This window comes from Dermacentor silvarum, chromosome 11 (genome assembly GCF_013339745.2).
Source record: "Dermacentor silvarum isolate Dsil-2018 chromosome 11, BIME_Dsil_1.4, whole genome shotgun sequence".
Classification (NCBI taxonomy): Eukaryota; Metazoa; Arthropoda; class Arachnida; order Ixodida; family Ixodidae; genus Dermacentor; species Dermacentor silvarum.
The window spans coordinates 30,421,093-30,447,011 of NC_051164.1; the positions used below are offsets into that span (position 1 = coordinate 30,421,093).

Here is a 25,919-nt window from a genome sequence, read left to right on the forward strand (position 1 = left end):
TGGATGATCTCGATCGTGAAAATTAAGACCGCCTTTATAACGCCTGATGGTCTTTGCCACTTCAAGGTTGTGCCTTTTGGGCTATGCAACGCTCGGGCTATCTTTGAACGTATGATGGACTCATTACTCCAAGGATTCAAGTGGTCCACTGGCCTTCCGCCACCTAGATGATGTTATTGTGTTTTCACCCACATTCAGCAGCACACCTTGAGTGCCTTTCAGCTGTACTTGCTGTTTTTCGCAAGGCCCTTCTACAGCTCAACTCGAAGGAATGTAACTTCCGACACCGTGAAATTACTGTCCTTGGACATGTCAATGCGTCTGGCATCCGACCGGACCCGGAGATAATTCGCGCCGTGAAAGAGTTTCCTGTTCCACAGTCCGCAAAAGATGTCTGAAGCTCTTACTTCCGCCGCTTTGTTAAAGATTTTGCCACCATATCACGTCGTCTGACAGATCTCCCGAAGAAAAGTGTGCCGTTTTCATGGGGAGGGCGCCGCCTTTTCTCGCCTTACCGCCATACTCACCACCCCGCCGATTCTAGGACACTTCGATACGTCAGCACCTACAGAGGTGCGCACCGATGCCAGTGTCCACAGAATCGCTGCCGTCTTGGCACAAGTTCAGCACGGCCATGAACGTTCTATCGCGCACGCTAGCCGTCTTTTGTCGGCTGCGGAACGGAATTACTCTTTTACCGAGCGCGAATGTTTGGCCCTTCTGTGGGCAGTAGCGAAATTCCGGCCCTATTTATACGACAGGCCCTTTTCTAATGTAACGACCATCACGCCTTTCATAGGGAGGCTTAGACGATGGGCTTTGCGGCTACAGGAGTAGCACTATTCTGTGATGTACAGGTCTGGTAGCCTACACAATTGCGCCGACTGCTTTTCCCTTTACCCTGTATACACGCCCACCAACGCCGACACGGACGCTTTCGCAAGTGTTCTTTCCATTTCCCATCTTTTGGACATGGCCAACGAGCAACGCCATGACGACTACCTTGAGGACCCTCATTGGCCCAATGGAATCTGCTCCTCCTGATCCATCGTTACGGTGGTTCGTCCTCAATGACGGGACATTGTGCCGTCGCAATTTTAGCCCTGAAGGTCCCCCCCCCTTCTCTTTGTCGTTCCCCAACACCTCCGCTCAAGCGTGTTTAACGCGCTTCATGACGCCCCAACTGTCGGACACCTTGGGGTTGCTCGCACTTACGACCGCATGCGCCGCCGCTTCGACTGGCCTGGCCTCGCACGCTCCGTACGGCAATATGTACCTGTTTGCAAGCCCTGTCAATATCGGAAAAAGCCAGCAATGCTTCCTGCCGGGTACTTACAGCCGATCGCCATGCCAACTGAGCTATTCTTCCGCGTGGGTTTGGATATCCTTGGCCCTTTCCCCGAGACCAGTTACGGCAACAGGTAGATCACTGTGGCTACTGATTACGCGACGCGCTATGCCATCACTCGGGCACTTCCCACGGCAACAGCCTCTCTGGATTCTTAGCTGCTGTTTACGTACCTCTTGTAAGTACATCGTGTAAATAGTTTTATAGCCGTGACAATATGATATTCATGGCATCGAAGTTAACAATGTTGTGATCAAATCTTTGATGCGGTCGTGCTGCCATCGTGGCATTTAAATTTTTCATTTTCAGGGTATGGATGACATGCATGCATGACATGTCAAGAATTACATGCATTCCTAACAAACATGACATAGTATGCGTGCATGCTTGGCGTAACATGCGCATCATGACCTGAAGGGCATGACATGTGCATTATTACATCAATACATGTCACTTCTGTGCTACGACCTGGTTAAACGACGACATGAATGATCTGAGATCCAATATTATCATGTTATTATTGCAATAGGAATGATATGGACGCTCCAGATGCATTTCTGCCGTCGCCGGCGCCGTGAGGTTCCGTATAAAGTCCACGGGCGATAAAATTGTCGCTGCACGCCGTATGCTGTGCGTGCGAGTGAAAGCGTGCGAGGGTGAGCCGGCGATCGCGGCTCAATCTCGCGCATGCAAGCGCGGGAAGGAAGCGCGCCGTCTTCGAGTTGCGCGCAATACTTCGGAGGGGGGAGGAGGGAAGGGGGGAGGTGCATTCTACTGCGCGCGGGCCCGCCGGGCCGCAAGGCTCCAGGGGGGAGGGTAGAGAAGGGGGGGGGGACCTTCTACGCTGCGCGCGTCCGCCTTCCCGGGCGGTTGTATCTTGAAAACCATCTGCGGCGGGGGCAGAGTCAGCCCTGCGCTGTGTTTTCGCGGCTTAGTTCGCGTTGATGCGAGCGGCGACACGATGGTCAACTCGCTAGCCGCTGCTGCAGCCCTTACGCACAACAATGTTTTCATAGCGGGTTTCAGCGGTCATCGAGTGAGATGCGTTCATGTTTGCTTGTGCGCGCGTGACACCATGCTTGTTAATTTAGTTAGTATGCCCATGTTTGCAAGTTTCTGCGGCCGATAAATCTACTATCCCTACTCGTATAGCTGTCCACCAATTTGCTATCGCAATGCGATTCTTCGGATTTCGGGCGAAAGTACGACTTTTTATGTCACGTCATTCACAGCATGTCATGCGTTGCTGGTTTAGGATCGTGGTCGGGCATTTCATGAACTGTCATTCATGTTATGTCATGGATGCATGTCATACATGCATCATGACATGTCATACATGCATCACATGCATGTCAAATGCCATACCTGCATGCCGTTCATATTATGGATATAATGGCATGCAAGCAATGTCATTCTTTTCATGCCACGCGTGTCATGTGGTGTCATTACGCTTCATTTCATTCATGTCATTCATGATGTCACGTCATTTATGCTCGACATGTCATACTTGCATCTTATTCATGTCACAATATGCTATTTATGACATTAAATATCATTCATGTCCTAGTCACGCGTGTTGCGGAATGATCGGATTGCAATTTTGATTGCACTGAAGGCAACGAAAAGCCAGCGTCGCCTCCGTGACGTCGGCTTCTCTGCAGCGCGGCAGAATATTTGCCGTCACGTTTGACCATGTTACGGCACTCGGCAAGTAGCGGTGCGAGCGGCGTATGGCACACCTAGGTGAAACTCTCCTGCTTTTGGTTGGATATACAGGGCCACTCGGGCACTATAATGCGTATTCATGTAAAAGGAGGTACCGGAGTAATATGCGATACAGTCTGTTCATACGGTACGGGTCTGCAGTATGCTACTTGCAGGTGCGCTTCAACTCATGCGACTCCATGGACTAGGGCGTAAGCGGGATGCGCTCACAGAAAACCCACCAAGAGCACAGAAATGTGTAAAACGACCAGGGAACTCATGTTAAACATTTATGGTGACTGAGTCTCCAGTATCTGTGCCTCGTAAATGGGTTTCGAAGCCATGCTTCCAGCTTAGCCGAGCGAAGTTACGGGTACATCGAATGGTGGGAAACTATCACGCGCGCGAGGGGCAGCAGAAAACCAGAACCGAAACCATTGCGGCTTATTGAGAAAGAAATCATTGTATTTGACGAAAAATAGCGTCCTGGTCGCGACCTTCGAAAAATATGACATTTTTACGTTACTTTAATGCACGACCATAGCCCACGTCTTGACAGTTGCTCTACTTTGTGGAATTCCGCAGTGCTAAAATTGCTTAATACGCGGCCTCCGCGATTGCCTTGCAGCAATCTCTGAGGCCATGCCCACCTAATGGTACCCCGTATGCCCAGCTGCAGATACTGACAAGCTCATTTTAGTTTTCATGGTGATAGATTTCTTGGTGGTTCCTCTAGAATTTCTTTCCCATGTGAACTTCACAATTCTGTGGCGCTTCTTTGGAATTACAGGTGCCGTGACGGCCATACTGAAAGCAATCATTTGGCTATTCACTTTATCAAGTACCGTGGACTATGTGGCAATTCTCTTCGGTCCTTATGCGCTGCTGTCCGCGCTCGTCAAAGTGTCGAACGACGTCAGCAAGAGCGAGATGTGCAAGCAGATGCAGCAAGCCGGCCAGATCGTATTGGGTGCAGTATAATTTTTTCCCTCCTTACGCAGACGAAAGGTTCGTTGATGCTTGACATGTGCATGCAATGTGCATCCCCTACTGAAAAATTCTAAGCCCCGCCTAAACGCGGACTGCTGCGCTTCAGTCGTGACGTCAAGCTGGATATACCAATTAGCTCATTATTCTACTGGGGGACGTGGGCGACAGCTGTCTTTCTTTTTTTCTTACAAAGTAGCTTTTTGAGTATAAGCAGCTTTTTGAGACTTGGCTTCTTTGCTAAACCTAGTCGCACTAACACCATGCACGCTTCCTTTTCTCCAAGAGGAGTTTTGCAAAGCGCTGTAACTAGATGTGTTGCGACTTATATCGATAATTCTCCGACATTGTATCAATGAATACAATTTTTAAAATACAGAAAGGAGGAGATACACCAGAAACCATATTAAGAAAAAAATACGTTTCCGCTCCCATACGGGAGCTAAACGGGCACCTCGTTCACCATTGGTAAATGTCTTGCATCGTTTTACAGACACAAATTTGTTTTGTTCTTCCTCACACCTTGCTTTTTGTGTTTCTGACCGTTATGGTCAAGTGCTGTACAAAAAGTACCTCTAGGGCTGTGCTCAATATATATTTTAGTACATATATACAGGAAAAAAAAATCACAGCATATCCACGAAGTGAATGATGATGAGTGGGCGAAGCACCGGGGGATCATTCTGGTAATCCACAGCTACGGACGAGAGATAAAGAGAGCGCGCGTCGGGAACGAACGCCCTTGTGCACCGCAGCGCCCCTAGCTATGGACGAGAAAGAAAGATAGCGCGCGGCGGGAACGAGAGAAAGAGAACGCGCGTTGGGAACGAACGCCCTTGTGCACCGCAGCGCACCTATAGTCGGGTACAACTTAAGAACACAGGAGAGGCCCCGCCCAGATGACCGAAGCGCAGCAGCCGATTTCCTCCGCGACAAAAGAAATAGTGCGGCTGACGCGACTCGCCCCGCCTTGAAGCGCGGGCTGCCATGTTCTCCGTCGGCGGGGACACCGGCCGTCCGGCTCATGGCGCACGTCTTTAGCGCGCGCCCATTGGTGGAGGCTCGTATGCATCCGCCTTTGAGGGGGCAAATGCCGCCGCCTTCTAAAGTTGTACCCGACTATAGCTACGGACGAGAGAGAAAAACGCCGGAAGCGTTCTCCGGAAGCCGGAGGCTGGCTTCCGGAACCGGAACCGGAAGTGGAAACGGAAGCGGAAGTCGGCTTCCGGTTATACTATACATATACATATATATGTATATATGCGTATACATACATACATAGCGGTCTCCATGCCAACCAGAGCTACGGACTTACTCCATCTAGTGAAAACTTCATAAAACTACAGGTGGCTACCACTTAGGCCATCTAGTGAACACTTCATAAAATTAAAGGTGGCTAAATACGGAGGAAGGACAGACCCACGCCCTAAGGAGCTTCGCCCCTAAAAATTTTTAATCGCAATTGGTCGGTTTTGAACCGCGTTCCCCCATTCACAGAAGCCCCAGGTTTTAAGCACAGCTTGGCGAAGGACGCCATGCCTGATATATATATAAGCCCTCAGGAATTTCTCTCCCGTCTAGCGATTGACGCATTGGGTGGGTCGATTGGAAACAATTTATAAAACATGAGCACGCCCTTCTTGCTCGTTATACAGATATGAGTTGATGGACGCGGTCGTCCCCGGAATTTGTTACGCGTGTCTCATTGTGCCGTGGTGCTCTGACACGCTTCCATAGAGTCAAGTATGTCCTGTCTTGTGGTTGATCACGTTTAAACGCTGAATGAAAGTGCCACTTTATCTGCAAGGCCTGCCTTGGTGGCTGATGGACGCGTTCGGCACTGAAATCTGCTGCGCTTACAAAGATATCAACCGAAGGTTAGTTCTGCCAGAAAATATTTTATTTTTGTTGTTTCCCGTCTGGGTCCTCCTTTTAACCGACCAGACGAGTTTTCGTCAGAGTCTTGACTTTACAACTTCGAAAACGTTATTCTAACACTAATCCAAGCATGACGGAACTTAAAGGGGCCCTGAAGCACTTTTTACTTAAGTGGAGAAATCCATTTGAAGTGAAAAGAGACTATTTCAAAAATATCTTGATGCAAAAAGCGGTGTTACTAACTCCGCAGAAGCGGAGTTAGTGCCAATCAAACACCCCTTTCGTGGTGCTTCCGCTCCTTCTTCAATGCCTTGCACTGCGAAAGCTACGGCGGAGCGGGGGTGCGCACAACTAGTGTGTACAAGAATGGGGGAGTGGGTCCAGCGGACGCCCTAGCACGCGCCGAGGGTGAAGCAAAAAACGCGGAAAATCTGGTGGCGCTGCCGTTGCCTTATTTTGAATCTCCGGCCAATACACGATGGCTCCGGCTGTTTCGGCAGCGCTCATCGGCTGAGGCGAGCTCGCGGGCTAAGTAGCTGTCGTCTGCTCGCCGCACCGTTGTTGTTGCGTCGTTTGCGTTCTTTCTGCCACTATTTTTCCATTTTATTTACAATAGATCGGTGGGGAATAATCTCAATGTTACCGCCACCGAGTATCCGCCGTTCAAAGCTCGATGCAGCTGCCGTAGGGTCTCCGAAGTGACAAGCGTCCGGCCGGCGAGCGGGGCTTCTCATTCGGGAGAAAGCGACGGTGGCGCCACCTGGATTTTCCATAAAAATGTCTCAGCGCAGAGCCCTCGTTGGACCGACTCCCCCAATCTAGTACACTCTAGCACAACGCTCCTTCTACTGAAAGACACCGCTAGAGTGAGGGTGCGACTGTTTTCACAACAGATCCGTGCAGGGGCGGGGCCTCGCCTCAATGATGTGGCCTCGCCTCGATGGCGTATCACCATTTTCTTTTTTTTTCCTCTCTGTTTGGCGGCGCCGTCGGTGTGTGGCGCCTCAGTTCGAATCAGCTCATTCCACGTGAGCGATAAGTTGGCGCGCGTATCATAATCGCGGCGTGCGTTGTAAGGTTTCGCTTGTAAAGCGCGGAATGCAACGATGAGCGAGCCTGCTGACCGACAGAAGGTGATCGAAAAGTACCTCCAAGGGTTACATCACAATGAAGACAGCTACTCCCATGGCTACCTGAAGTCAGACGATGAGCTTAAAATTTTTGAGAGATCCTTGGCTGCCATCAACGAGAGGTATATGCTGTGCGGATATCAAGAGACCAGCTGAACAAGCTGTCTAAATGTAAGGATGTATCGACTGCTTCTTAGTGTTTCGCTCTGCGCGTAGATTTATGTTTGAAAAACGCAGTAGTAATTTTAACCAGAGACTCAACCCTGTAGAACGACTTGTTTTCAGTTGCGGTTAGTGCGCAACACAATTCATTTATCATGATTCGCCTTTTTGAAGATCGAGTTATCATTGTTCTGGTTAGCAGTTCCGAGTTCCCCTGGCACCAATTTCTTTCGGTTTGAGTGGAGTATTGGTCTGGTTAACGCGACGTGACCCGATCCTCAGAAATTTTGATAAGCGTAAAAAAAAAACTGAACTGTTATTTTTCGGTTAATATCCTGCCATGCGCTGAAAGCAGGATATTTGTGCACGTAGACAGTAACATCCCTGCTTAGCGGCAGTGTACGTATATCAGACCGTGCTGTGCATACAGCGGTCAGAACGGAACAGGCTGTACACGTCAAGCTACAAAGACTGATGGTTTCCCGTCTGCCTCATCGCATGCGCCACTGAGATGCATCGCCAGTTGTAACGCCTGGTGGCGGCTCTTTTCATCGCGCCAACGTTATGGTACGTGTAATAGCCGCCAGGGCGATCTTTCCGCTGCGCAGCAGATGTTGCCAGATTGCGAACTGTCACGCCTGCGTGTCGCCCCCGCGTATTCTTAGAACAAAGTCTGAGGAGCGTCAGTAGAACAGTAAACCTTGGTGCCGCTCAATACTTCGCTCTGCAGGCGAAACTGCTCAACTTCCTTGTCCCTCCAGTTCTCGGTGGTACTTTAACCCTCTTCACATCTGTATCATAACACCTCCTGTTGAACAATTCTACTGCCCTCATTGCAACCGCCTATTATCCTCCTCCATTGGAGGTTGTTGGTTGGTTGGTAACTCGTTTATTCCACGTATGGGCGCTCTGATGCGCTGCCGTGGAGAAGGCATGGGAGTTAAGGGAGGCAGCGTCCGCTATCTCCGCATTCTTGAGTGGGCTCGGAAACAGCAAGTGTGGCGTGGATCCGATCGGGCGTTCTGTGTTGCCCAAAGACGCCACGCACTCGCTCCCACACCAGTCGTGCCTCTGGGTCCTGGAGAACTGACAGGAGAGCCCGCCACAGTTCCATCGAGTTCTCTGGCAATGATGATGGCACTGGACACACCCATGCGTGAAGTGATATAGGCAATGGACCCCCTGTATGCTGGAGAGCGCTTTGGTCAGACCCGAACTGTAAACTGGATAATGCCAGAGCACATGGACCAGATCAGCCCGATGCTGGCACTGGAGGCAGGTTGCAAGTGCCGATGCTGATTGTGTACTGCGTTGGCATCGGCTGAGAAGGAACGGGATCAGTAGTGTTCCCGCCTGGGCCATGCTTGATGACCACGGGTGGGGGTTATAGATAGCGGGTTGACAATAGCACCAAGATAGGCGGTGCGTTTTGCCCTGTATTTTTGCAGCTCCAAGGTGGGGTTCAGTAATGAATAGCGTGAAGTGAGGTAAGATGGCTGGATTAGTGGGCTCTTTGGCTTGGGCGGAGAGAAGGCGCGCGAGTGGCCTGTGGGCCATTTCATTGCCAGGCATCCCGCTGTGTGCAGGTATCCATTTGATTATCACTTTGTGTCTGGACTTCGGAGGTGGGTTACGTCGTGTCGGAGATTTTTCAATAGATCGTCGCCATGGAGGATGTTGGCACACGCTCTCAATACTCACTGCGAGTCTGTGTAAATGTTGTCAATGAGATTTGTCGCGTTTGTCGTCGGTGTGCAGTCACTAGTGACACGTGCACGTAGTCATAGATTGCTTGCACCTCTGCTCAGTACTGCTCGTAGTATTCGAGGGTTGATGCAGTTTTCGGCCGCGTTCCCCGGTTGTGCAGCTGTATCAAGCCGAATCATACCTGCACTTACTGGCGTTTTCAGATGATAAGGCAGCGTCAGTGTATATGGCACGTTCATGTGGAGCAAGTAGCTGTATGTGCTGGAGATTACGCTTTGTATAAGCCCTTGTGTTTCGGGGCTATATTCGTTGGCAGCGATTTTCCGCCTGTAATTGCGATGTGGCACCACGGTGGTACACGTTGGGAGGTTGTTGGGGAGCGTGAGCTCTATAGTCGAGGTGGGTGTTGAGGTATATGTGAGAGGACAGGACTAAAGGACCAACACGGTGCGTGAAAAAGAAAACTTATACTGAACGTGATAAATCAGGTCAGAATTAGATTTGAACGTTCCGGCCCAGACTACAGAGGCGTACTCTAGTAGTGGAAGGCACGCAGTGGAATACAATTTGGTGAAGGGCAGTAGCCAACTATAAGTCAGGCGGTATTCGACAAACAATACCAAGAGCGCGAAGAACACGTTGTTTCATGTATGTAGCGTGTGAGAAGAAAGATAGCATTCCCCGGGAGTACACATTATGATCTTTCATTCAGTTGACCCTGGCCAATGGAGCATGAAGAAGAGTACGAAAATTGCACATTGTGTGCATTCCGCGTATTATTTAACGCCAGTTTTGGAAGCATTTAGGAGTAGCTCATTGTCTCTGCGTCATATTTAGATTGAGAAAATCTCGTTATGAAGGTCAGTGCAGTCGCCATGACTGTCAACAGCTTTAAATAGCTTGAAGTCGTCAGCTTATAGAAGGGATGCCGGGTGTTGAATTGCTAGCGAAATGTTATATACAGAGAGTAGTGATGAGGGCCAAGAACGGATCCTTGAGGAATTCCGCTAGTGACCAGATAGCTAATAGAACTTTGTTCAATAATGCCAATGAAGCAAGATCTACTGCTTAGGTGATTAGAGACTAGGGTAGTGATGAAAGATGGTATGTGTATTTGCGTGAACGTTGTAATAAAGAGCGCATGGCCAACTACGAGGTCGATTCAGAAAGTAATGCCTCCAAGGACCTACTTTGCCAATAGTACTCCAAACATTTTGAACTAAAGAGTTCAAAATGTTTGCAGTACTATTACTATCATTAAAACACTGCTGTTTAAGCTATAGAATGTCACTTGCATCAACTTCCTATCTCTTCTCCTCCCAGAGTAATCGAGCAATCCATGGCATCCAGTAGTAACGTGGGGTTGAAACAGCGAGCTGTAATTGCCTTTCTGACTGCGGAAGGTTGCGGCTTGTGTGGAGATTTGATGTGGCTCGATTTTGGTCTTTCACGGTTCTTGCCCACCTCCGCACAGTGCTGACGTCAACACAAGCATCCTCCTAAACTGCAGTCAGACGGCGATGAATGCTGATGGGCCGCTATTTCAATCGGAAACAGCAGGCACAGTTGCATAAATGCAACTGCGGGAGGAAATCGTGTCCTATGGCTGGAGTCTTCACGGTGCAGACTTCAGCTGCCTCCAACGTGCCTACCGTGATATCGTGAGAGTGAAAACGACTATGAAGTTTGAGCCTGACGCTTCGACAGCTGTAATGGTGGCAACACTTGGAAGCACCAACTGTCAGCCCATAGAGATCTTCTGAACCAAGGAAATGCAGGCCGAGCCTTTTCGAGAGGTCGCGTAAAATTTACGTTCTCTGGCTGCCGGTGTCAAGCAGTAACCGAACAGATAATTGTGCAGGTCGGACGCCCACACTGGGGTCCTTTGCATTGCGACAGGGACCGACGTAGAACCACAAGCAGAACTGATGACTAGCAATTTGTCACTTTTTGTTGTGTCATGTTTAACAAGTATATTACTGCTCTCTACAGACGGAATCTTGCTGTCTTGTTTCCATACGGTGCAAAGTGCTGAAATACGACGTTTAGAGCAGTACTTTCACTTGAGCCACGCTGCGTTGTGACACTTCCGTACAAAGTGTCCCTCTCCGCCGTATTTAAAACACAAGTTCTTGCCGGTTTGTCGGCGTCTAATCTCGTCGGCTGACAATGTGACGTGGTAGTCCTTTATGGCTGGTTCCAGTGACAGGAAAGTATGCAGCAGGGATGCTACTTCGATGCATATCCTGCAGCCAGGGCTAATGCTGGCGGTACCTGCAGTGGTAGACATGGTTGCATTCACCCTTGTCCAGGGGGCGCTTTTCGGTAGGGACTTTGAACGGGAGGCCTGGCTCTCTTGTCTGCTCTCGACGTGCATCTGCAGGAACTTCATTACATTTCGCACCTCCTCCTGCCGTGACCACGGATTAGCTCCGTCATCGGCCTCAGTCTCCTTGATGCCTTGACGGCATAGAATGACGGTACTTTCGTTAAACCGTCGCATAAGTACACAATGAAGTGTAACCGCGTATTTTGGCGTTGAAACCCGGAGGCTGTCGAGGCTATTGGTATAAAAGGTCACCTCTTCGTAGACTTCCCGCAGCTGCGGCGCCTCAGAAGAGCGACTGACAGCCGCGATGGCATGCAAACTGTCCGTGTACTCATTAACGAGGGCGGTTTGACGGCCGAACCTCTCGCGGAGCATTTTCACCGCTGCCACGCAGCTCGCTGCGGCGAGGCGCACACCTTTCATTGCAAGCTTCGCTGTTCCGGTTAATTGTGACCCTAAATACGAAAACTTCTCTTTATCGGACAGTTCACGGTTTTTGTGGATCGTGGCCTCGAAATGTTCACATAAGTTCTGCCACTCGCGCAGTGCACTGGAGAAAATGGGTACCTTTAGTATTGGCAGGGAAGCTCGTTGTATCAGTGGCCGGGAACTTGAAAGCGCCTTGGTTGGCAATTCGCTCATGGTGCTTTATGTGGCGCAGTCTCTTGGCATTGCAGCAGAATTGACAAGGAAGCTGACCCGGCTCATGGTGTTGCTGAACTTGTCGTGGTACTCGAGAGCTGCGGTGGCTTCCACCTCATATGCGTCACCGTCGTTCACGAGGTCGCCAATCTTGTTCAGCGCTGCAATTGCCTGATCTTTGCCCTGCAGGTAGTCGGACATAATTTGCGGGTCGGATGGCGAAGGATGCTCGGCTTGCAGTGCCTGTGTGGCGAATAAGATTACCTTTGTAGCAGCGGCTCGAAGAACACCTCTGCTGTGCCGCAGTCGGTCCATCATCGGCGCAGGACGTCAGCCTCGTAGACAGAGGCTGACGTCCGTCGGATGCGGTTTACTGATTGAACAAGTAGGATGGCGCTGACATTAGCCCTCATATCACGTGTTCTTAACGTCTATTTCTTCTTCAGTTTTTCACCACTGAAAATATATATAAGTCGGTAGTTCATAACTGTCCCTGTAGCAGCCGATTTATCTACGGGCACTACCCATCCTATCTTTCAAGCACTACGAAACGTACTGGACTTTAGGGAACTATTCAAGGTGAGCGGAAGCACAGGACAAGAATGCTCACATACCTATGAAGCAGTCCTGGGGGATAACATGAGCGCCACAAAAAGGGGAAAGTTTTAGGCGCTTCATACAACTGAAAACAAGAGCTTCATTGACTGATAGCATGCACACCATACACAACTGAGAGGGAAGGGTACTTGATGTGGAAACATCGTTTGCACCAAATATAGAACAGAAATATACTGCGAAGGCATAAGCAGTGTTCGATATATCTCTATAATTTGTAAACAAGGCATACATCTGCGGCGCATTTTTTAGAAGAGTGAGAGAACTCGTAGGTCCAGAAATATTTTCCAGAAAATCCTGGTTTCAACACGCTCGATGTTGTTGTGGTTATCACTGTTATAGTAAAATTTGCAAAGACAACGACAGCACCTAGATTCAAGTTTTCTTTTATCTAGGCCTGTTTGGTCCGCTTTTTTACGTGCACATTCTTTTGAGTTCGTTTGCCGTTTTTAGTCCTTTACAAATAAAATCAGGGAACTTTTACTTTTTAGTGTTTTTGCAGATATGAATGTGCACAGAGTCATTTTGAATGACGTTGGTAAACAAATTAACTTGTTCATCAACATCAGTGTCCCAAATACGAACGACCAGTCAGCGTTACTATGAACGACGAGTCAGCGTTATCGTGATAACGGTACAAGCCTACATATTTTCCAAAGGAAAAGTTGAAGGGACACTTCGTGTTGTCACCAGAACAAATCCTGCGTTTCTGTGCTACTAGAGTTACGGGATCACGGGAGCAATTAAAGGAGGGCGGAGCTTGTCTGGTGCAAGAGGTGAATGTTGTCACGCATGACGGAAACAGTGTGAAGATTCTGGAGACAGATCGAAGATGTTGCCACAGGCAGTTTTCAGCGAAATTCAGCTGCTGCTGGAGTGCCATTTTCGAGTAGTGTAAAAGGCTTTTTGCCAGGCAGTATTTTCAGTGCATGAAATACCGGCTACAATAATATCGCCAATTATTAACACTTTGTGGGTATTCTGCAAAATAATCATGGTTTAAATTCATGCCAGGATGGGATGAAATGCCGCAGGACTTACGTCCTGTGCAACGTGGAATGGACCAAGCAACCGCCATTACCAAATGTAAAACGTATTTCTATATAGGCTGCCTCACGATCGCATTCAACATCCCAGTGACGGATATATTCAGTCGAACTGTAACCGCTTTTCAGTCTCCATGAGAGATGATGATGATTTCCACAAAATACTTATAATTCGGAGGAAGATACACTATACCGGCTATTTGGGGTAAGGGGTATATTTAAATTCAAGCTTTTAAGAGAACAACCGAAGAAACAATATATAAAGAAGAATCATGTGCACTAGTGCGCAGGCGACAAACATTTTGCTAAAATACGCATACGCCGCTCTCCTTTTGTCCTGTATTTCATTTTCTCCTAATTTCGCGGCTGCTCGCAAAAGTTCGTGCTGTCGTGGAGTCTACCAAAGGAGTTTGAACACGTAGGACCATGACCACTGAAAAGGATTGCTTAGACGGTTGAAAGTATCGTCGGAAACCGCGATTCAGGAAATTACATACGTATCATGTTTCGTCTTAGGCTGCAGGACAAAGGTGTCTAGTCCACGTCAGATAAATGAGCAGCGAGTTGCGAACTTGCTCTACATAGTGAGCTTTCAGCCCAAAAGTGGTTTCGGTCTCGCGTGTCGTTAGGCGGCAACAAGACATATGGTGAGAGTTGAACCGATGCTCCTCGTTTGAGTCGTTATTTGCCGGTGCTTTGGAGTCCAGTGCACCAGTGCTCATCGCCATACAGGAACTTGGCTGACGGTCAGCAGGATGTTAGCTTGGTGCGGATACTGTTATCAAAAATGAATGAATGAATGAATGAATGAATGAATGAATAAATAAATAAATAAATAAATAAATAAATAAATAAATAAATAAATAAATAAATAAATAAATAAATAAATAAATAAATAAATAAATAAATAAATAAATAAAAACGAAACAATAATCGATTATTGTTTATATTGCCGTGGAACAACTACTGAATTCTCGTACTGGCGCACTTAAAAAGGTCACAGGCCTTCGCGGCAAACGCAGCACAGTCACAGCGTAAGCTAGTGGAGCGGCTCAAGAGTAGCTCCAATTTCGGCACCAAGCACACCAGGGTCTTCGCGAGAAAGTCTGTTCGCCTCCTTTTGACGAGAACGATCTGAACTGTCCGCCGGGCGTCGACGGCGAGCTGCACACGATGCGTTTGCAAGCCAAAGGGCAGTCTCTAATGCAACAAGGCCGGACAGCAAACGTCGAACGATTGTTGATATACTTTGCGGCATGGAAAACTGCGCTTGATCAAGAAGCTTTGGGCAATGTATCGTGTCATGAACCACCTTATAGACAAAGAGAAGGTCTGATTTATTACGTCGTGATTTTAAAGTTGTGAGTTGAGGTATATTTGAGAGGGCTGGACTACGGTTGCCAGAATGGCAAAAGTGGTGCTTAAAACTAGATATCAATTGATTCAGGACGCGTTCAATGAGGTTCAAAATGGATTTGCACGTCTCGCCCCGAGCCATAAATGCATACTCAAGTAGTCGAAAGAACAGAGTAGAACCCAATTTGCGAAAAAACAACAACGGAGGGGACGTCATGGGATTTACGACAGACAATACCAAGAGTGCGAAGGGCACGTTGTTTCTACTCTGCTTCTACTTGCTTCTATTCTGTCACGATTACTCTGGAAGGAGAAGAGATAGGAAGATATGGCGAGTGACATTCTATACCGTAAACATCAGTGCACAAATGATAAAGAGTTCAATATGTTTGCAGTACTATTGGCAAAGTAGTGGGCTTGGAGGCATTACTTTCTGATTCGCCCTTGTACGTTGTATCATGTGATCCGTATCTGTATAGAATGTGCACTTTTTTTCCCGATTGCTGATGCATAAATATCTGTTTGTTTATCCTACATAATTTCTTACGTGGGTCAGTACCAAGACGACCAGGTTGTTCCTAGGCACTTGATTAAAATTGATGGATTGATTATTTCATTGATTTACTGATCGACTATTATTATGATTAAAATGCTATGCTTCTTTTCGCACGCTAAATACACAAAACAATCTGCCCTTCGGGCTCTTGGTATTGTTTGTCGTATATTCCATGACGTCCGCTCCCCCGTTGCCTTTCAATATTTAGCAAAAACCTTTTAATTAGCTGTTAAGCTTTTAGTATCGGCGGGCACATAGTACCCGCGGCATTGTGTCAAGACGAAATTCGGTTATCAGAGCACGCGAAACCGAAACTAGGACGCTGCAGCGAGTTGAGCAGCGAGTGCAAAGTTCAATGTGAAGTTCTGCTTGCTTCACCCATTAGCGAGCAGCTAGTGCGCTGGACTCCATTCTCTTCGCTGTCGCAGTAAATACATGAGTATATATATATATATATATATATATATATATATATATATATATATATATATATATATTGTGGGCGTTTATTACGCACATCTTCCTCATCTGTATGTTATCATCATCATCCTCGCACTTTTACCTATCCTCCTCTTCGCCTGTATATGTGTTCATCATCATCGCCTGTGTGCTGCGCTGGTTCGCTGACGAGCTCCCGGGCCTAATAAACGTCGTTCCAACCGAGACGTCACAAGTGGTGGAGTGTGCTCTTCGGTCCTACGTCCTCTGGCCGTCCGGTCTGCCTCCTGGAGCTTCGTTCAGGTCGCCGCTTGCGCCCACCGTCAGCTAGCATGCCGCAGGACGTGCAGCCTGGCGACCCTATTGCCTCCATTCCGACTTCGCAAGTGCCTCCTTCCTTTATCATCAACAGCCCACAGCGTGACCCCCATCTCTTCGCTGGTCTTCGCGGAGAGGATGTCGAAGACTGGCTGGACGATTATGAGCGAGTCAGTTCCGCCAATCACTGGGATGATGTTAATAAACTACGCCATGTCTCCTTCTATCTGTCTGGCGTGGCGAAGACGTGGTTCTTTAACCACGAGCCCGAATTGACAGACTGGACTCTCTTCAAGCACCAGCTTCGTGAAGTGTTCGGCACACCGGCTGTTCGGTCCACTCTAGCCAAGAAAAGCCTCGATGCTCGCAAACAACACCTGGGTGAGTCGTACACCTCCTACATCGAGGACGTCCTTGCACTCTGCCGACGTGTGAATTCTTCAATGTCGGAGTCGGACAGGGTACGCCACATTCTCAAAGGCATTGGAACTCTTGCCTTCAATGCACTCGCCACTAAGAATCCGGCTACCGTCGCTGACGTCGTAATCACTTGTCAGCGCCTCGATGAGCTCGAGTCTGTCCGCCTACAGCCCGACATTGACGATGCCCATCCTACGGGGGACCCTGACCTACGTACACTGATACGCACGCTCATACGCGAAGAGTTACAATCGATGGGGTTAACCTCACCTTCGACGTATCCCAGCCAACCTTTTGGTGCGTCATTGCGTGACGTTATCAGGGAAGAACTGGCGTCCTTGACCTGCGCTGTGCCAGCACAAGCTCCTGTCCCTCAAGCGTTACCAACTACCGCACGACCGACATACGCGCAAGTTGCTGCCAAGCCTGTCGGCCACGTCACTTCTCCGTTGCCACTACCAACTTACGCGTCGGTTGCTACTGCGCCCACGGTTCACTTCCCGTCATCACCGCCAGAGCCTTCATCGGCCCATCTGACCTCCCTGTCACACGGTACACCGAACACCCCCTACTACCCCCCTTGGCGTCCGTCTCGTCCTACGTGCTATTATTGTGGCTATCGCGGCCACATATCACGCTTTTGCCGCAAGCGCCAGCAAGACGAGCGTCGGGGCTACGATATGTGTGAGCGCGATTTTTACAGTGGGGCCTCTTACCAAGGGCGGCGTTACTCTTCACCTTCGCAGCGCTCTCCATCTCCGCCTGCATCACCTGATGCACGAGGCGCTTACCGTTCGGCCAGACGCCGTTCTCCATCACCCTACCGCCGCTCATCGTCACCACTTAGGCCTGCCTCCCTTACCTCTACCGTTCGCGCGGAAAACTAAGCGATGCAGTTTCCGGAGGAAAAACTGCATACACACACAAGACTGAAATTCCTCCAGCGCGCCCATCCAATATGATTCGTGTGTACGTTGAAGGGGTGCTCGTGGATGCTTTAGTGGATACTGGTGCGGCTTTGTCTGTTATGAATGTTCATTTGTGTTCCCGTCTGAAGAAAGTTAGGACGCCTTACGATGGTCCCACGCTGGTTGCAGCCGAAGGGAACACTATTCGACCTGCTGCCTTCTGTACTGCGCGTGTACTTATCGATGACATTCTCCATCACATACAGTTTGCTGTGCTACACCCGTGCTCTCACCAGCTGATTTTGGGATGGGATTTTCTATCTTCTGCCTCTGCTGCTATTTGTTGTGGGCAGCGTGTGATACACCTTACCGACACCGAACACTTGCTTGGCGAAGAAACCCACACGCCACTTCACCTGACCGCTGCGGAAGATACGGAACTACTCCCAGGACAAATCCATCTAGTTACTCTCCTATCCGACAACATTGACCATGGTGACGTCTTGGTGTTCCCTTCTTCACGTTGCCTTACTAAAGGCATAACATTTACATCAGGAGTTGTTCGATTCCACAATGGATCTGCACTGGTCACTGCCACGAACGCAACTCCAGAAAAAATCCTCCTTCCGCAAGGCACAACCGTTGCATCCGTTGCCGATCTGGAGCCTGTCTGCGTCTTGCCACTTACATCAGTCTCTTCTGGGGACCCATCTTCTGGTGATTCTTCTTCGGCCGCCGCCCTTACAGCAGTCATCAGCAATGACTTGAAACCCGCGCCGACGCAACAGCTGCTGGCTTTGTTGAAAAAGCACGCCAATTCTTTCGACGTGTATTCGTCAACGTTGGGCCAAACAACCGTTGCAGAGCACCGCATTCTGACAGACAAAACATCTATCGTACGGCGCCGCCCATACCGTGTGTCTCTAGCCGAGCGGAAAATCATCGAAGACAACGTCGCAGACATGCTGGAACGCAAGGTAATTCGCCCCTCGGCTAGTTCTTGGTCGTCTCCTGTTGTCTTGGTCCGCAAAAAAGATGGCTCCGTGCGCTTTTGCGTCGATTACCGGGCGCTCAACAAGATAACTCGAAAAGACGTCTACCCTATGCCGCGCATTGATGACGCCCTTGATTGCCTCCAAGGTGCGGAATACTTTTCCAGCCTGGATCTGCGTTCCGGCTATTGGCAAATCCCCATGCACGAAGACGATAAAGAAAAAACGGCGTTCGCAACCCCCGATGGACTGTACGAGTTCAACGTAATGCCTTTCGGGCTCTGCAACGCGCTTGCGACTTTTGAGCGCATGATTGACACCGTGTTGCGTGGCCTGAAGTGGAAGACCTGCCTGTGTTATCTGGACGACATTGTCATTTTTTCATCCGCATTTAATCAGCACCTACAACGCTTGGATGAAGTTTTGACGTGCCTCGCCCGCGCTGGTCTTCAGCTGAACACCAAGAAATGCCGTTTCGCCAGCAAAGCCATTAAGATCCTGGGTCATGTCGTGAGCAGGGATGGCATTCAGCCGGACCCTGATAAGACTGCTGCAGTTCTTCGCTTTCCTCGTCCTGACAGACCCAAAGACTTGCGCAGTTTCCTTGGCCTCGCCTCTTATTTCCGTCGCTTTATCCAGAACTTTGCCTCCATCGCAGCTCCATTACACAAGCTACTAGCTTCCGGTGTACCCTTTCTGTGGTCCCAGGAATGCGAATTGGCATTTGCACGCTTGAAGGACGCCCTCACCTCTGCACCTGTGCTTTGCCATTTTGATGAGGCCGCACCGACTCTCCTACACACAGACGCTAGCGGCCGCGGTATAGGTGCTGTTCTTCTGCAACGCGACAACTCTTCGCGAGAGAGAGTCATTGCATACGCCAGCCGTGTACTCAGCGCTTCCGAAAAGAACTATACGATCACTGAGCAAGAGTGCCTGGCTATTGTTTGGTCGATACAGAAGTTTCGCCCTTATCTCCACGGCCGCCATTTCACCATCGTTACGGACCACCACGCTTTATGCTGGCTTTCCACGCTCAAGAACTTGTCTGGACGCCTGGGTCGCTGGATTTTACGCCTCCAAGAGTATGATTTCGAAATCATATACAAGTCCGGGAAGAAACACCAAGACGCCGACGCTCTTTCTCGCTGCCCGCTTCCTACGGCCCCGCTCGACGCCTCTGCAATCGCTTCGCACGTCACCAGTTCGACCGACACTGCTACGGTTTCCTCCCTGGCCTCTATGTACGAACTGCCTTTCGACGATGATCAGCCACTCGCCTCTCGTCAGCTGGCTGACCCGTACTGTCAACGCTTCATTGATCACCTCTCTGGGGCTTCTCGTCCACCTAACGCGCGCCTCCGTCGCCAGCTCGCGCACTTTAAGCTGGACGATGGCGTGCTGTATCGCCGTATTTACCATCCTGACGGGCAACGCTGGGTGCCAGTTCTACCACGCTCTCTCCAATTTCGTGTCCTCAACGCCTTTCACGATGATTTGACAGCTGGCCACCTTGGGTTCCATAAAACCTATGACCGCATTCGAAGTCGTTTCTATTGGCCTGGCCTTTCTGCTAGCGTCGCCAGATACGTCGGTTCCTGCTCTCCCTGCCAGCGTCGCAAGCTCCCAACATCTGCTCCTGTCGGCCAATTACAGCCGCTTCCGTGCCCTGCAGCCCCGTTCGAGGTTGTTGGGATCGACCTTTACGGGCCCCTTCCGGTCACTACTGCTGGCAATCGATGGATAGTGACTGCCGTCGACCATCTGACGCGCTACGCTGAGACAGCTTCTGTGCTTACTGGCTCTGCTTCGGAAGTTGCTCACTTCGTTCTTGAAGCCATTATTCTACGCCATGGTGCTCCTCGTGTACTGCTCAGTGACCTTGGAAAGGCGTTCCTTTCCCAACTGCTAAACGAAGTTCTTCAAGCCTCCGGCACAGCCCACAAGACAGCTTCTAGCTATCACCCCCAGACTAACGGCCTGACCGAGCGGTTTCATCGCACCCTTGCCGACATGATCGCCGCTTATATTCAACCAGACCACAAAAACTGGGATGTTCTTTTACCATTCGTCACTTTCGCCTATAACACGGCCGTGCAGCGCACAACTGGCTACTCGCCATTTTACCTCGTTTATGGACGCTCCCCTACTTTCTTTCTGGACGTTTCATTCTTCAACTCCAAGGCTAATACATCTCTATCATCGTGCGAAGAGTACATTTCCCGACTCGACCTCTGTCGCCAGCTTGCTCGCCTGAACACAGAGGCCAGACAACAAGACCGGAAAAATATTTACGACGAATGCCATCGCGTTGTATCTTTTCGACCTGGTGACGAGGTCCTGCTCCTGACTCCTGTTCGCACCCCTGGTTTATGCGACAAATTCCAGCCACGGTTTATCGGGCCGTACATAGTCCTTGGACAGACTTCGCCTGTCAACTATCGCGTCACTCCTCTTGACGCCCCCGCAGACCGCCGTTGCCGCAATACCGAGGTTGTCCACGTCTCCCGCATGAAGCCCTTCACGCGGCGTGCCTCGACACCTTGACGGCCGGCCAGGATGGCCGCTTTCACGTCGGGGGGACATTAGTGTGGGCGTTTATTACGCACATCTTCCTCATCTGTATGTTATCATCATCCTCGCACTTTTACCTATCCTCCTCTTCGCCTGTATATGTGTTCATCATCATCGCCTGTGTGCTGCGCTGGTTCGGTGACGAGCTCCCGGGCCTAATAAACGTCGTTCCAACCGAGACGTCAAGATAATATAGATATCTTACGCGCGACGTCGCGGACGCACCTTCTCACCGGGCTGCTCCTCCAATTAGGTAGCTAGGTTCATTGCTATGGGTAACCTGCATAAATGTCGCAGAGAAACGGCGAGAGCGCCATGGGCGTCTGTGCCAGAACCACGGCAGACTCACGCGCGAGACGAATGCACACGCAGCGCCTAGACTATTCCTATTCCACCAGATCGCGGCTAAGATGACGTCAGTGATCTGACTCGATCTCACGTCGGCGCTCACCGTAACGTGGGCAACGCACGTCAGGGCGAAAGCCGAGGAGACCGAGTTGACGGTATGTGCAGTCGCAGTCCGCGTCACCTGCTTCGCCACAGTGATAGCAGAGTAGGGGGTTGTCAGGCGAGCGCCACACACTTGGCTTGCTACTCCTCGGTGAAGAGTCGGGCGCCGTATGCGGAGGTGTGGGTGAGCACCGCCGAGTAGAGTGCTCCACGGTCGCCACGACGTGACCTGTAGCTTGCGCAGGAGCACCCGACGCTGCCGCATACGTGACGACGGATACTTGGGCTCTTGGTGGTACGAGCGGCTGCACTGCCTGTCCAATTGCATAGCGAAGGACGTCCGTGAATGCCGTCACATGTTGCTGGAGTTCCACTCTCAGAAATTGCCGCACCTCGACACGCCCAAGAATACGTATGTGCTCACCGAGAGCTCGCTTCACGCTGCCTGATCGATTGAGCGTGCAGTAGCCGTGATGTCGCGGCGCTAGTACTGCGACGACCACTGCCGAAGAATGCGTTATATTTTGGTTTCTTAGCTCACGAAATCGCCCAAATTTGTCGCGGGATTTCGCAGGAGGCCGGCGAAGAACTGTTGTTGTACATCGCCCATCGAATGCCGTACTTTTCTTCTCCTATCGCATTGAGACGTCACCTCGTTTACAAGTCCGGAGGAAAGCATAGGCGTATCTACCGGGGGGGCAGAGGGGGCACTTGCCCCCCCCCCCCCCCCCCACTGTCAAAAGTGGGGGGGCAAAGCATGCCATTTGCCCCCCCCCCCCCACTTTCGGAAGGGGGCGCTTTCGGCTACACACTGGAAAGTCCAACAAAACTACAGCTGAAGCTAAATTTTATTTCTTAATAAAGTCACCACGTTAATAATGCTTTTCTTTACTACTGATCCCCGGTTTGGGCAGCGAGTATTGTGCCTCCTCATGACGCGCTGTAGTGGGCGACGTGCGAGATACGCCATACACGCTTGCATTGCGCAGAAGTCCTGGCGCTGAACAGTTCCCGCAGTTACATATTTCCGCCTAAGCATACTTGAAAAAATAAAACAATCGGCTTGATATATTTAACCTTCGGGCGAGGGGAGAGGTCCGGATAAAGTATTTTAATCAGCCGCGCCCAATGATGGGTGTGCCTTACTGCATGAACTGGTTGGATTATCAAATGCTGGAACTATTTAATCTCCGTCCAGAGATAGTCTACGTAGCGTTGCAGTATAAATATATATCTTATCACCATCAAAAATGCAATCAAACCACTTATAGGTGTAACTGCCGAATTTATTTGTGTAATCACGACTTATCGTATATTTATTTATTTATTTATTTATTTATTTATTTATTTATTTATTTATTTATTTATTTATTTATTTATTTACTTATTTATTTATTTATTTATTCATGATACCTCAAAGGTCCCAGAACGGGACATTACATGAGGGGTGGGTACGCTCGCGTGCTCTATTTAGTAAAGTTTATTCTCTCTCTCTCTTCAATATCAGTTTTGAAACGGGAAATGTCGGGAATGAGGGTGATGTCAGAAGGAAGGGTGTTCCATTCTCGGGCTGAGTGCAGAAAAAAAGAACGCTGATACGTGGTGTAATGGGCGCGTGGTAGATACGTAGCATTGGGATGCGTATGGCAGGAGAAACGATGCGCTGGAATGATGATTTGGTTACCTGTGGGCAGCGAATGAAAGAACCTAAAAAATAAAAAAGACGAGCACTTTTATGGCGGGAGGTGAACGAGAGAAGACACAACCGGGATTCTAAGGCTGAGACACTTGTATTATAGGAGTAGTCAGAGAGAATGAACCTGGCAGCACGGTTCTGAACCGATTCAAGGGAATGAATTATATTAACCTGGTGGTTGTCATAGATAGCACTGGCATATTCTAGTTTAGAACGGATTAGGGTTTTTTATGCAAGTTCATTTATTCATGATACCTCAAAGGTCCCAGAACGGGACATTACATGGGGGTCTGCGAGGTGGTATGTTCGTGAAAGTGACCTCGGTCGAACGTGCAGAGCCATTTCAGTGCCAATAGAATACTTAACTGAATTTTTTCTAAAGGCCTTTGTCACTACTGCTTTTATTGATTTAATTTTCAGGCCGTTTCTGAATAAAAGCTACCTTACTACTTGTTTCCCGGCAGGAGCAAGAACAGCAGATATTTTATATTTTAAAGAAATGAAAACCACCTCATTGTGGCGTGTTCCAAAAATTTGAACTGCGGTGGTTGCTTACGTACTCGAAAAACCGCTACTGAATACTCGCTTTCCCCAAGTTTTTATGCTTTATACACGGCATTTAGTTGTTGATCCCGGTATCCTCAGTAAACTATGCGGGACACGGTGTTAATATGTATTCGAAGTACGAAACAATATCCTGAGTGACGAGCGATAAATGTTTTTTCTGTGTAGGATTCATTGCAAGCCTTTGTAGAAAGTTACATATTGACGTGTTCTAGGGTGCCATACCGCCGCTTTCCCCGACTCCTAAAACAATTGCATGAGATATGGACATTAAATTTCATGAAAATAGGGAGAATTTTAAGCGCAGTGCGTTGCGAAAATCTCACTTTCCTGGTTTAAATGCAAGTGTTGCAGATAATTACTAAACCCTTGTTTTCCCATTTGTTCCCGTGCATCATACGGGATGTGTATAGGTTGCTTCTTCGGTGTCCTCGGTGAGCTATACAAGGCATCTTGTTTATATCTGGGGATAATGAAATTTTCTGACGAAGTAAGACGTGTATTGATGAATTACTGTCTTTATTAAGTTTCCAGCAAGAATTGCTTCAAAGCATTACACGGGGACAAGGTTTAAAACGGAACACTAATATACGGGTAACTTTTCAAGGTATGTGATGTAATTACAGGAAACTAAAACATTTAGTGCTACTATTCGAGAAAAAGAAACAGCTGCCCTGGAAATCGGGTTGTACTTCACCAAGTTCGCACACCTCTGCCGTCTTTCTTTCTTTTGAGTATTGAGAGTAATTTATGTTGATTGTACTTCGTTCTGTATAACCTCGACAGTACTATTGCCTTAACTAGCGATACATATATTCTGTAGACTTCAACACCAAGTAAAATTCTTTAATTAGTAAAATTGACTGCAACAAATATGCATTTTTTGTGAGCTGCACTGCTGCTACTGGGTTGGATCAGGGACCTCTGGGCACTCACTGCCATTTGTCGCTGCATCACATATAGATTTTATAGCGACAAGAAATAAACGCAAATTCAAATAATTTTTCGGGCCTCGATGGTTCACCATGTACGTGTGATTGAGAAATAGGTCTATATGTCTGTTACCTGAGAGAAAAATACCTGACAGATGCATTTCCAGGCTTTTTCACTTATTATAATAGTAATTATATATATATATATATATATATATATATATATATATGGAGAGAGAGAGAGAGAGAGAGAGAGAGAGAGTCAGATCTGCGGTTTGCCCCCCCACTTGAGAAATAGTTGGTACGCCTCTGGAGGAAATCATACTGGCACTCATTGTATCTCATGTGCTCCCGTCGACAGTGGCGTCACCAACCTTGACGAAGATGATGCGTTTCTTTCCAATGTGTCAGTGTCTGATTTGGCCCAGCAACAGCTTGACAACACGTCGGCGGTCGCACGTGTTGCGACCGCCGACGACGTAAAGCTCTGCCCATGCACCTAGAAGGCCTATCCAACCCAAAGCCATTCCGCAAGCACTACTCGTGTTTAGGCAGTTTGGTATGGACCTGCTGGGATCATTCCCCACATCTCCGTCTGGCAATCGTTGAATTGTAATCACTACAGAGTACCTTACCCAGTACCGCAGAGACAAAGGCGCTTCCGTGAGCTACCGCAGGAGACGTCGCGCATTTCTTTCATGCATAAGATCGTGCTCTGCCACGGAGCCGAATCGATAGTCACCACTGCTCGCGGGACAGCTATTCAACGCAGGGATGCTACAAGATTCGTGTTGAAGCTGAGAGGCATTGTGTACCGTAAAAAAACGGCGTAACATCGCCAAACGAACGGGTTCACGGAACGAATGAACAAGACCATCGCAATTATGCTGTCAATGTACGTTGTCACAGAGGACAAAAACCGGGACGATTTACTGTCTTATTGAAACTTTCGCGTGCAACAGTGGCATACGCGAAAGCAGGCCCGTAGCCAGGAATTTTTTTTTACGGCGGGGGGGGGGGGGGGGGGGCACTTATTTAAGGCCATGACTATTTGAAGAAAGCACCTATTTTTCAGCAATTATTTTTGGTAAAACTTGCAGTATGTAAACTATGTGACTTCTTAAATACTATTTTATTAATCGCTTTTTTATTTTTAGTTTGGAGATG

At 48.9% G+C, this 25,919-nt stretch overlaps 1 protein-coding gene across 1 annotated transcript in view; it reads left to right on the forward strand.

Annotated features, from left to right (window-relative positions):
• LOC119432487 (ATP-binding cassette sub-family A member 17) overlaps positions 1-25,919 on the forward strand; it is a gene marked incomplete at its 3' end in the record, with an annotated part of 143,240 nt that overhangs the window by 89,756 nt on the left and 27,565 nt on the right. Inside the window, exon 13 of the mRNA XM_049658261.1 lies at positions 11,923-12,076. Coding sequence (XP_049514218.1) covers positions 11,923-12,076 — 154 coding nt within the window. The remainder of the gene's footprint in view (positions 1-11,922; positions 12,077-25,919) is intronic.